This window comes from Pezoporus wallicus, unplaced genomic scaffold (assembly GCF_028554395.1).
Source record: "Pezoporus wallicus isolate ANWC-B61680 ecotype Strahan unplaced genomic scaffold, APGP_CSIRO_Pwel_v1 contig_4710, whole genome shotgun sequence".
Classification (NCBI taxonomy): Eukaryota; Metazoa; Chordata; class Aves; order Psittaciformes; family Psittacidae; genus Pezoporus; species Pezoporus wallicus.
Window position 1 is genome coordinate 5,008,287 of NW_026640647.1, and position 13,142 is coordinate 5,021,428.

The window sequence follows — 13,142 nt, forward strand, 5'->3', positions numbered from 1 at the left end:
TGTACGTGGCAGAAATTACAAGCAAAAATGTATACTAGCTATAAGAAACTGACTGCACGCATGAAAAATATTCTTCCTGAATATATCCAGGTCCTCCTAACAGTAAGTGGACTCTAACATTTTTACGTATAAGGTTAGTTGCTTTACCTTCTTTAAACCTTTCAATGATGAAGTCAAGTTGGTCAAGGGGGCTGCGGAATGTCCCTGTATGGTCCAGTACCTCCTCTGTGATGGAGTTGAGAATCTGAAAAAGAAAACAACAGTCCGTTCTGAAGGGCTCTGGCACCGAAGGACCTTGTGCAGAAAATCTGAAACTGAGCCCCTGACTGTCATGGAGGGAGGTAACTGGATTTTTGCCATCAAATCCCCCAAACAGTCAATATATACCAAAAATTTCTACCCATTTTCAAAACAGTGACATAAAGTAAGGCTTTAGACTAATAAATATTTATTAATGAGTATCTTGTTAGTCCCATCTATTAATGATGGGAGTTAATGCAGTTCCTTGGAAAATGGATGGGCCAATTTCTTTAAACTCTCAAAAGAGAGAGAGGAACTGTTCTTTATGCAAGAGTCTGCTGTTATAGGATGCAGCAGGTTTCCTTAACATTTTACATTGGAGGAGTTCAGAGGTATTTGTAACACAGGATGATCAGATAAACCCATACACTTTTCACACACTTACAGATCTCACAGTGATGCTGGGAAAGTATCCATTAACCACAAGGTGAACAGAATCCTGGAGCAGGGAGGTACGAAACTTCTCTAACAAATCACGCTTGGAGCCCAGTCCATAAAGCACAATATTGAAACCCAAGCTGAAGAAATGTGAGCAAATACACTGAATCAAAAAAGTACAAGTCCCTCTTTAGGTTCATACATTCATTAAGCAAAATAATCCACTGCAGTCTTGCCTCACAAAATTTCGTATTTCATCAACTTGTCATGGTTTAACCTCAGCTAGCAAATGAGTACAAAGTAGCCATTCACTCACACCCCCTGCCATGGGATGGGGAGGAGAACTGGAGAAAAAGTTAACACCCCATGGGCTGAGGTAAGAACAGTTTAATAATTGAAATAAAGTAAAATATAATAATAACAATAAAAAAATCAAGAGAGAGGAGAATAAAACAAGTAAACCCCAAGTGATGCACAATACAATTGCTCACCACCCACCAACCAATGCCTAGCCAGTCCCCGAGGAGCAAATGGCCCTCCCTGGCCAACTCTCCCCAGCTTATATATTGAGCATGACATTCTACGGTATGGAATATCCTTTTGGCCAGTTTGCTCACTGGCAGAGCATGAGAGACTGAAAAGTCCTTGAGCAGGGTAAGCACTACTTAGCAACAAGTAAAACACTGGCGTTACGCTAATCAGCATTACTCTCATATTAAAATTAAAACATAGCACCAGCTACTAGAAAGAAAATTATCTTTCCTCCAGCAGAAACCAGGACACAGCTCCAGGCTTGCCTTCATTCACCCCTCCCCAGTGATTATATTCAATGCTTACCATGAGTCACAGAAATTACTAGAAGATAAGCAAGTCTTCACAGGGGTTTTCTACTCTCATCCACAAGCACAATTTCAAAGCAAAATTAAACAGTTCTCGTATCTCTTTCTGATCGTAATTGTTCCACAGAGAAAAAGGCAGGTAAGCATAAAGAGAATATGCTAGGGAATCACAAAGCTTTGTTTATTTTTGAGAAGCAGGAAATCTATCATCTCAATAATATCAATCTGTCATAAATCAGAAAGAAGAGTATCAGGACCAAAAAGAAGTGTATCAGGTCACTCAAACACCACTGGGCAAAGGTAATGTGTTCAACAACTGTTACTGACTTCAGTATCATCTATGGATTTGTTCCTCCTGCCCTGCCACATACATCTCTAACCATTTGTCCAGATCACCAAGCCAGAGAACTCCTCCTCTTGCAACTCTCCAACTTTCAAAGCTAATTTGTTTTTCATATGCTCTGTTACTCCCCATGGACCACAAATTTCTTTATGTTCCATCCACTTTCCTGCAAAGCTTCGAAGAGGCTTTCTCTCCTCACCAACATCTGCTCGTGACTCAGAACTTCAGATTTGGTGGCCTGCCTTCTCAAAGGTGCTCCAGCATCTGACAGATCTCTACAGTTCCCATTCACTTTCCTGGATGCTTGGTCTTTTCTCCTTCCCACAAAGATACACACAAAGCCAGATAAAAATTATACTGCTAAGGTTTCTTCATGCCTAGATCCTTAGGTATTGTAGGCATTCAAAGGTAACTGCTACACCACTGGGGATAGCCACACACTGAAGAAACTGATGACACTGCTGTAAGCAAAACTGTTTACAAAGGACACTAGTTGCATTAGTCACGTTCCCCATTTACTCTTTATTCATGTTCCCTGTTTGTGAACACCCGCTTATCTTGGTTTACAGAGGCACAGGCCAACCAGCCAGACAGAAAGCAACCTCACGTCACTTCAGACATGAGGAGTTAGTCAGGTATGATTTGGTTTATAGGAAACACTCTACTAAATTGATGTCACCTAATTTTAATTTCAAGCAATCAATCAAAGAAAGAGTTGCACCACAACTCATCCACAGAATGCTGCTGACATGAGTGTAAGTTTACTGGTAGTGCCTTTTTATGAGGCTTCTTCAGTGATTTGCATTGGATACTTACTGTAATTGCAGCATCCACTTGGAAAACAGGGATTCATGTAGCTGGTTTAGCTCTTCGATTTCAGCAGCATAGGCAAGGGGAGCTTTCTTCAAAAGGTCATGCAGTGTTTGCTGTGTTATGAAAGAGGTAAGATGACAGTCAGTTAAAGTGGAGAAAACACAAGACATGAACCTGGGCTCCTTACAAATACCCATCTACTATGCTCTCTAGCTAGGAAGCAGAATATTGTTCATTGACAGTGCACTCAATCCATGCTGGTTTGGAATTTTTTTTTTTCCACCCATGAAGACCCCTCTAAGCACAGTTTTGCTACTGGAGAAACAAAGCAGATAACAAAGTTGTTTAATGGGAAACAGCAGCCAGGCTAGGACTAGAACTGGTATCAAACTGTGTTTTAGCTCTTCCTACTGAGTATGGGAAAACCACTACTGAAATAATGGACAATACTCAGAGCTTACACAGAACCCAGTGCTGTACCAGGAAGATACCAACATCACAACCCTGCTCACAGGAGCAAGGGCCCCAATCAACATGCTTAGCAATGGTTCAGGTGTTTGTCCCTACAAGAGAATGCTCACAAACGTCATCTTAAAAAATAAAGAAAGAAAAGAAATCATTTGCAACTGACAGCCAATCGTAGAAAAAGTATTATTTCAAAAACATAAAGAATCAAAGGATTAATTCAGCTTTAAAGGTATGCTGGGATGTTGATGTTTCAACAGCATAGTAGCATGACAAATGACATTAAATCTACACTGGCCTCCCTTCCTCTTCATTTTTAACAGTTTTGCTTTCCACTCTCTTTCAGTAGAAGATAGTTTACTCTGGAAAGAACACAAAGACAGCTGCAATGTATCAGACAAACATAGCACTGACAGAACTGCAAAGCTTTCAATTTCTTCAGAGACAGCAGATTTAATACTTGATTTCCTTCCAAGGCTGTTACAAAAGAATCCAGATGTTTCTCTGGATAGCAGTTCCAGACAAGAGACATCAGGCAACCTGCATATATGCCACCTTTTAAAACACAGATGGATGCAAAAAGCAGTCACAGACACCAGAGCTCCAAGTATTTTACGTACTTCCCCAGCACCTGTTCTTGTGTACCTATCTCTGTAGGGTACAGCTGCTTACTTTGAACTGTCTTGTAAAAGCTGCATATGAAAAATAATACAGTAATTCAATTACCACAATTAGACCATTCCTGTCTTCTAGAAATCGGAAGGAGACAGAATGCATTTCACAAACTAGGTGACATTTAGAGCTCTCCTAGTCCTGCATGTGGCTTGACTCAATAATGCTCAGATAAAAAGCGCTCTCTCCATTTCCTCTACACGTCAACAGTCAATACAGCTTGTAATTTCCCTAAGCACTTCACTAACAAAAATGCTTTTGTTAATGGCGACAATTTTTAGTGCAGGCCTCTGCCACTTTGCTTCTCCCTCTTCTCCTCCTCCAAAACAAATTTTAACTTGCTCTGGTGTTGTGGTATAAGCCCAGCCAGTAACTGCAGCTTTCAACTATCTGCTCACTTTGCAAGTGCATTTCAATAGTGTCTCAGGTTGAAACAACTGGGCCCTGTCCCTGCTCAGAGCAGCAGAGGAGAAATAATGTTTAAAATGCTACCTAAATCAGTGTTACCACCAACAATGTAATCAGCAGAAATAAAGTGAAAACAGCAATATTAGGAAATTTGGATGAGGGAAATATTCAAAGAAAGCAGAAGCTCCAAGAGTTGTGAGATTCATTATAAAGTGTACCTGACTCAATTTTCTTCTCCGCAACTTCTGCAGCGTTCGGTCTGAAGTGAGCACTTTGGAACTACTGTGAGCTTCAAAGTATTCCTCCACCAGGTTGCTCTAAAAAGGGATGGCAAGATCAGCCACACTCCTTCTGCTATCAAGTTACCCCTCTCCCTTTGCACCCACAAACACGTTTGAAGATGGCCAATATGAGACATCGATCAAGGATGAATAGAAAGCCAGCAGATATTTGCAAAAATGGTTTCTACAGTGGCATTCTGCCAAAGCCAACAGTCAGGTGGTTCTTTCTGAAGACACAGAGGAGATTCTGAGAGAACGTAACACTAAGCCAGAAAGTAGTATGTGTTTCTTTTGGTGCTATAGGAGTCACCTTTTTCATCATTTCTCAGTACAGGGTCTCCTGCTTTGTGGACATCTTAGAACTTCTCCTTCTGGAGCTATTAAGGATAGAGACCAGACTAGCCCACAGGCTCTCATGATGCCTGTCCAACAGGCATTGCTCAGAAGTACAGCAAAAGCCAGTCCAGCTGGTTACATTTGAAATGAATCTAGCAGTTCCTCCCTAGTTAGGTGTGGTCACCCACATCTTATTGTCACTAAACATTCCCTCATGTTTGCTGGCTTAGGGGTGTATTTTCTGTATACTTACCATCTTGTTCTCCTTATTTTTTTTGGCTAGGGTGTTGCTGGGAGGAGGCGTAGATGCTGCCTTCATTTTTTCTGGGGTCTTTTGACCTGATGAAACAGTGTTGTCTTCTTTTTGGTCTTCTTCATCCTCCTCCTCTGAGCAGGAAGAAGAATATTCACTCTCACTTTCTAAATAGGGAACTGGAGCTAGAGCATAAATTTACAGTTAAAAGCTAGCAACGACTTCTTAGACAGAACACATTTTGCACCACCTTTCTCATTCACACACATTCTCTAGATGTTTTTCAAGCATATGATGCTTAAATATATTTCACAGAAAATTAAAATAAATGCTTAAGAAGACTGCAAACATACACAGTCATTTCTTTCCCAGTTCTAGGCTTACAATTTATTGTTTAGTAAACCTTGCTCCTTGATACCCATTAAGAAACATAACCCTACCATAAAAAGTTACTAAAAACGGACAGTGGAAGTCCCTGTTTCTCTTAGCATCTCATGTCAGTTTTCCCAAATGCCAACCATGCAAGCTGAGTGCAAAAAAGGTTTTGTAAAAGAGCTCTGTTAGCAGTGTTGATTGAAGAGCACAGGCAGAATCTGGCTCAGTCTCGGTCTCTCAACACAAAAGAACTAGAAACACCCCACACTAAACTCTTCTCTACATTCATTCTGAGCATATATAACCAACCACATATGCAAAATACTTTACCATGAATGTTCCAGCCATCATAAAAAAGTTTTATAACTTGGTTCAAGCAATTGCCAGACAACTGCATTAACCAACCAATTGGGCAAGTGTCAGCACAGGTTAGTTACTGAGAATTTTGTCTCTTTTGATCATGTTACTGAAGTTCAGTGATTTGGTGCTTCTAATCCTCCCACCCGTTACCTAAGCAGCAATCTGTGGTAGGAAAAAGGTCTACACAGATTTCCTTAAGGACATTTCTACACTCTCTGCAGGATGAATCAGATTTTTACAGCAGGAGAAACACTATCCTATGAACACAGTGCCTCACCGGTTATGGGACTGACTGCAAAGGTTGCTCTTTACCTGTTAGCCTCTTCCTGAGTCTGTAAGGTGTGGTAGACACAAATTCTTTCTTTTTATTCTGTAACAGCAAAGAAAAAACATTCATTAGAAGAAGAAACATATACCTCCTCAAAACAGCCTTCTGCCAAGCAAGGAGTAGAAGCTGGCTATATTTCCAAGCTATTTCAGTCCACAATAAACTGGGAAAGCAGAGGCAGTAAGTATGGAGAGTTCTTTTGTTTTTGCCATTCAGAGTTAGAGGAGGGCACACTGTCTACTCAAAGTCATTGGGAAGTCCACTATGAAAACAACTACGAGAATGACAGAAGACCACTTAGAATACTAAGCCCAGAAGCACAGCAAAGGGAACCCAAGCTGCCTGGGTTCATCAAGTTGTAGTGGCACATCTTCCTTACATAAGTTTAAAGCATATGTCTAACTCAGGCACCAGATCAAGTCTGCAATACTTAGGAAACATTTTTGTTAAACTTATCAAGGTAGATATCGAATCATCAAGGAATGAATGCCATACCAAAACAGCATCTCTTACAGGCCTATCTCATCCTGGAACTTTATACCAGAAAAGCTGTGCACACATTTCTAGTATGATGCTATACCATTTTAGAAAGCCAAGTGTTTCACAGCACCCTCCTCATAACCACCACAACTGGCAATTCTGGACTGTATCTCTCTGTAGCATCACAAAAGACAACATCAACTTACATCTCCCCTCATTATCACAACTTATTTTTTATAAAACAATGCTAAAGAAACTCAGCAACACCACAGTTCCTGAATTCCTGTTCTAATGCTATTCCTTATAATTAAGGCTGTTTCTTCGTTTGATGAAAAATTGGAAAGCTAAGAGTTTAAGTGGTTGTCTAACATCCTCATTTGTGTGGTACAAGGAAGTTGTCTCCACCCATGCTAATCAAACCCGCTATTCACCCACTGACTCTAAATCCCATAATCCCGAATAATGGTAGCTCTGGTTCTCACTTGATTTCTCCTGTCCAGATGGATTAGGAGAGAAATTTGTACTGTCCTTCCTTTCCAGAACTGTAGTAATTGGCCAGTTCAAGTTGTAAAATATATAAAAACAAAAACCACAACCCCAAAAAACTCCCAAAACAAACAAATCAACCCAAACAACCAAAAACCAAACCAACACAACACAAAAAGCCAAAATAAAAACAAAAATCCCCCAAGAAAGGCAGAGTCATAACTCACCCTCTGCTGCACTCTGCTTGAGCGTTCTGCAAAGGAAGAAACAGCATTGTTCAGAATACTGGGTATTTTCAACAGTGGCACAAAATGGTCCATTAGAAAAACAGACATTCACTATTCAAAGATACACTGTGCCAGAATATCAGCTTCATGGGTGGTGAATCCTGTGAGGGAAGCTTCTAGTTCCTCACAGGTAGGCAAAGACAGAACAAAGACAGTCAATGTTATTACCACAAAAGGCAGCTTTTAATTCTGGTCAGAACTTTGGGAAGCCATCAGCAGGAGGGAAGAGGCTGAAAAATGAGCTAATGTCCTTTCCCTGAGCACATCAGACTCAATTTCTGAGCACAAAGTAATACGCTCTTGCCGGCTGACCTGCACTGACTTTTCCTACCTGTATTTCTCCCTGCAGCATTGGGTGCTTGAATATTATATAATAAAACATGAATTTACACATGAACACCCACACAATCCTACCATTTTTGTGCTCAACACCTCAGCCCAGCTCATAACTCTCTTAACTGCAAGCATTTCCGTTGAACACAGAGGAAATCATTAAGTGTCACAGCAACAGAAGAGTTCCTGTTTTCTCAACACCACCAAGATAGAATAAAAGATTTGACACCCAGGTGAGCCCAAGGCCATGCATACTGAACAGTTCAGTCTACTATGGTGAGCTGAGTAGAATACTCAAGCATGACAGAAGCTGGCACTCAAGCATCCACTCTACTACCCAAACAGAAACATAACCCCCATCTGCTCAGCTTCAGTTCCGCAAAGCATCACAGAACTTACGGGTGTTTTGAGGGGCTTTGGCTGTCTTATCAGGGCACTTGGAGTGATCAGGTGCAACACTCTGTCCCGGTGTCTGGGCTAATTCAGAGGCTGTAGGAAATAGGGGGAAGGGAAGAAGTTTCATATCAGGTACAAAACTCCCAGCTCTGGCTAGTCAGCCATGAATACAGGCCAGCCATATACCTGAAACACTCTCTAAGTATTAATTTCTTAGCTATGTCAGGAAGTGCACCAGATACTTCCATCTTTTTTTTTTTTTCTAACCTTAATGGTGCATGTAATCCTTGACAAAGGTTTTTCAAAGACTGAACTCCTCAGTTAATTAATTTTAAAAGTATAGCTGCAGCAATGGCAAAGTACACTTAACTCCCTGGGAGACCACAAGTCTTTGAATCAGAACAATGAGGTCAAGCTCACTAAGTCCTTTAGAACTGCTGAACTGGACTTGGTAAAGCATCAGGTATAGTAAACACATCAGTTCCCTAGGATGTGGGTTCTTGTATTCTACCAGCCTCTTTTTACTACTTAACAGCAAAAGCAGAACTTGAATCACTGATCTGGAAATGGAAGGCCCCCATATCCTGCTACCAGTCTCTCAAAAAAACTAGCTTTCCATTGTATGACTTGCCTCAGTTTCCAAACTGAGTCATGGCACCAAGACGGAGCACCAGTGAAACCTACCCTGCTGCAGGAGGTGTAAGAAACACACAACTTCCCAAGACACAGCAGAAGGGAAGAGAACTAAGGAGTTACGGACACCACTTTCTACACACTGATACAGATGGATGACCCCTCTCTCTTCCTTGGATCACCCTCCATGGGATCTATCAGTAGCTGTGACAGCCAAACACTAATGAAGTTCAGATGGCGTTGGGCACACAGACTCTTCAAGTGAGAAGAAACATACCAGCAGCAGGGCTTAAGCATATTCTTTGAAACAGAACAGCTCACCCTTTCTGTATTGCCACTTTTTACTTGCTTCTCCTGAGTCCACAGTTTGCCTAGCAAGCACACTCAGACACTGAGTAGGAGAAATCCCCTGACACACAAAACTAATACTCCATTTTTTTTGACTCTTTGCTACATGATGAGTTACTCTCATATCCCTCTAAGTTAAACAAATAAAATGTCTGCCATCCTTAGTCTGCATGTAAATGCCATTCTGATGGCATTAAGAAGCTTCTACTTTTCCTTCTGTTTTCCTCACCAGACCATTGCTTTGCCTTAGCCCTGTGCTTTTGTTTCTGAGGAAGACTGATTCAGAGCCAGATAAAAGCTACTGAAATAGTGCAAAGTATTTCAATATATTTTGAATAAACAGGAGAGACAAATCACAGAGTACACAAAAAAAGATCACAGCCAGAGCAAGAATGAAAGAAGAAGAAAACATACCCAGCTCTGCCAATCTGCTGGAGCGTTTGGGAGTCTTGAAGGAATAAACCTCACCACCACTTACATTTGAGCCATTTCCTACTGGATCTGTGAAAACAAATGTTACTTGTAGCTATTTAAAAAGCAGTGGTGTATTCCCAACCCAAGAAGATGGAATGAAACATTTTACCATTTGGCTCAAAGGACTCTTTATATTGCAGGTGTTATGAATCAATAGCACAACAAAATCCTAGAATCACTATCCTCTCCTCTACCTGTTACCACAAGCACAGAGCTGGACAGGCCCCAAAGGCAATTTTATCAATACTGTGCAACTCTGACACTACAGGAATCTCCCAAAGTCACAGCTGTGTTAGGTTTGCCCTCCTAATACCTTGGGCACATATTCCAAGAGCAGCAACATAGTCCTTCTCTTCTAGGATCTCCTGAGGTTCATCATCTGAGATATTCTCAAGCTTCTTCACAAATTTCTTCACACTGACTGATGGCTGAGCCTTGTCCTTCCGCAGTTTAATGCCTAGGATTGCAACAAAAGCTTTAACCTCCTAATATTTTATTACTTCTATTGCCATAGCATGCAGTTACCCCATTTAGAGACCATGTTCCTATTTTGCAAATCACTAAACAAACACAACACTGAAAAGATGTCCTGGTAAAAGAATAGCTGGTCTGTGCTCTTGTGGTCAGCTGGCTCTACAGCCATCAGGCCCTCCTTTATCACAGCAGCTCACTCCTACAAGTCCATGCGGACAAGATGCCCATTTCAACACACCCCAGCTTCCATAGTTTGGAAGAGAAATAACAGGGACTCACACATATAAGTATCAAAGTGCATGCAAAGGGGATGGTATCTGTCACCCCCATCTTCCCTTGCAAAGGGGAAAAAGTGGTGAGGAACTGGCCTCTAGGCTGTCAGTACACTCATGTGAGAACTTAGGCTGAGACCTCTGGAGACCATCTATCTGACCTTCTGTTCAAAGCAGGACCAACAGCAAACTCAAGATATGGGTGCCCTGTGCCTTGCACAACCAATTTTAAGCATCTCCACAGAGGTCCAAAACCTTAAAAGTACTCAAAACTGCAGCAAAAGACTCCTGTAGCAACTATCTCGAACCTCATTCCTATTTTATTCTGTGTCTAACCACTTCAGGGGTTGCGAAGTTAGCCAGGCTGTTTGTACCCCCTCTCCCAGGTCATTACACACACGTGTAATGAGTTGGGGCGCTAGTACCGACAGCAAATATCTACGCCACCTCCAGCTGAAGACACTTGCCATGCTGCCGCAGATGCCCCTTTCCAAGTGGGGACAGAAATGAACCGCAGACAAGGCAGTGGGAGGAGAAGGATGCTGAAGGCCTCACCCTGCCTTGCAGCCCGCCAGAGGCGCTCACCCACCCCGCGTACTGGAGAAGGGCTCCCTTCGCAGCCGCGGCCGCTCGGACTCCTCTCGCAGGGTCCAAGGAGCAGCGGGCAGCGCCGTACCTGCGTCGTCAGCAATGTGTTTCAGCACCTCCTCGTCGGGCACGAACTTCACCTCCAGGGCGACGCGACCCTTCCCAGGGTGCCGCCTCATGGCGGTCAGTCACGTGGCGCCCGCCTAGCCCCGCCGCCGGGGGGTGGGACCGCCACAACCGAGCACGGTAGCGCGGCGCAAGGCCCGTCAGAACCAACACACCCCAGCCGCCCCCCTCCCACCTCACCGCGCTGCCCTCCGGAGAGCCCGGGGCTCGGGCTCCGGCCCGCTCCCCGTGCCACCGCCTCCCCGCAGGCTCCCGGCCACCCCCTGACGGAGGCGGCAGGAGGCGGAAGCGGGCTCACGTGCCAGACAACGGGCGAAAACACCGGCCGCCCTGAGGGCGAGCGGGGCGGGCACTGAGCACCGCCTCCGCACCTTAGCTGACCTTTGAACCTCCACCAATGGGCGACCTTCTTCTCTGCCGCCACAGCCCGCCGGCGGGCGCGGAGAGAGGGCGGGACTTCCGCTGCCAGCGATGCGCGCAGCCGCCGCCGGGCGGCAGGGGTTGCCGTAGCGACGTGAAGCCTCCCGGACGGTCCGGGCCCGGCCTCTCGCTGCTTTAGACGCAGACACCCCACAGCAGCTGCCATGAGCGCTCCGGGGCTAGTTAACTCACCTCACACGCAGCCCCCAGCGGCTGCCTCCCGCCTCCCAGCCCGTGCACTGGCGTCGGGGGGGGGGGGGGGGGGTGTGTGTCTCTGAGCTGTTAAACTGCGCATGTGGCCTGCGTTACACACCACACCACCATCAACCTAAGCCTCAGCCAAACCAAACCCCAAACCAACCAAGCAAAAAACAAACCCAACCCACGCACAAAAAAACAAGCAAAAAACCCCCAAACAACCCCAAAATAAAAACCAACCAACCACCAAATTAAAAAACCCCAAAATTCACAAGGTCACTATTTCTATTCGGAAACAGCACAATATTTATTTAACATCTTTATATATTTATATATATATATAATTTTTTTCTGCATTGCAGACTGTGTCAAGTTTTATACATCTCTATTTACAACGATTTAAAATAATTATATTTCATCTCTGGCAGGTATTTACAAAGTCAATAGTAACTACATTTCACATTTCAACAAGTCAACAGCATTAACCAGCTCAGTGAGACAGTTAAGATAATGGCCTACATGCACCAATAACATGATCTTCGATACGTGCCATCTTCAGGTCTTAAGAACGAAGATTTTTCCCTGGTCTCAGGTTAAAGGACAGCATACAGCAGAGGTCACGGTTTATTAGAAACCCGTTTGGTTTAGTCCTTCACCAGTACCGAATCTCAGACATCTTGGGGGTTGTACCAGCACGCAGGGCTGTCCTGGCAAAGAGGGGCTCCCACCACCAATCCATGGCTATTTGCCTCACCTCTCTGCTACAAGAAGTGGGCTACTTGCTGCTTACACTCCTTCTACGACAGAGATAAGATTACATAATGTTAAAGTAGTAAAAATCCTCAGAAACCTTAGTTTGGAGAAACAAACCTAGTGTGACAGAAAAAAGTAAGAAAATAAACTTTTAACCCTTGCAGAATGTTCTCTTTTTGCTAGTAAAACTGACAGCATAGCCTGTATTCATACAAGGATGAAAACAGATCAAAAGGTTCATTGCAAAGTACAGGAATTACAAATTTAAAAAAATGCAGCATGGGGTACCTCAATTTAGTTGTTGGGTTGTTTTGTTGTTTTTTTTTTTTATAGCAAATAAAAGCTACCATAGTAAATCTAAAACCTATTGAGAGTATCTGATTTAATTATTAAAAATCTTTACTAGCTTTCTCCTGGAATCTTTGATATGGAAAAAAATGTTAAATGGCTCAATTCTGTTTAATCATACTGTGTTTTTCCGTAAATAACCAGCTCGCAACATCCAACCCAGAAGTATTCACTACCTGCAAGAAAACAGTAAGAAGTCTTTTTCAAAGGAATCACTGAACACTGACACACAGAAACACACAGACACACCCCAGTACTAGGAATCTATTAATACTCTGACATGTTGGTTTATCCTGAGTGATTGTTAACTCACATCTACTGTATACTTGAAGCCACAAAGTCTTTACTATTTGCGTTTTTCATAAACTATTGGCA

At 43.1% G+C, this 13,142-nt stretch overlaps 1 protein-coding gene across 3 annotated transcripts in view; it reads right to left on the reverse strand.

Annotated features, from left to right (window-relative positions):
- Positions 1 to 13,142, reverse strand: part of LOC130604869 (hyccin 2) — a 54,460-nt gene that overhangs the window by 5,980 nt on the left and 35,338 nt on the right. For 2 of the 3 annotated variants that reach the window (XR_008973544.1, XM_057419807.1), the window contains exons 1-11: positions 11,011 to 11,103; positions 9,902 to 10,045; positions 9,529 to 9,615; positions 8,137 to 8,226; positions 7,345 to 7,370; positions 6,136 to 6,193; positions 5,089 to 5,273; positions 4,437 to 4,535; positions 2,677 to 2,786; positions 686 to 818; positions 148 to 244 (exon numbers count right to left, since the gene is read on the reverse strand). Coding sequence is in view for 2 of the 3 variants with exons in the window: in XM_057419807.1 (XP_057275790.1) it covers positions 148 to 244; positions 686 to 818; positions 2,677 to 2,786; positions 4,437 to 4,535; positions 5,089 to 5,273; positions 6,136 to 6,193; positions 7,345 to 7,370; positions 8,137 to 8,226; positions 9,529 to 9,615; positions 9,902 to 10,045; positions 11,011 to 11,101 (1,120 nt within the window). In the remaining variant the exon portion in view is untranslated. Of the gene's footprint in view, positions 1 to 147; positions 245 to 685; positions 819 to 2,676; positions 2,787 to 4,436; positions 4,536 to 5,088; positions 5,274 to 6,135; positions 6,194 to 7,344; positions 7,371 to 8,136; positions 8,227 to 9,528; positions 9,616 to 9,901; positions 10,046 to 11,010; positions 11,104 to 13,142 lie in introns of those variants that run through there. The other variant, XM_057419809.1, reaches the window with a different exon arrangement.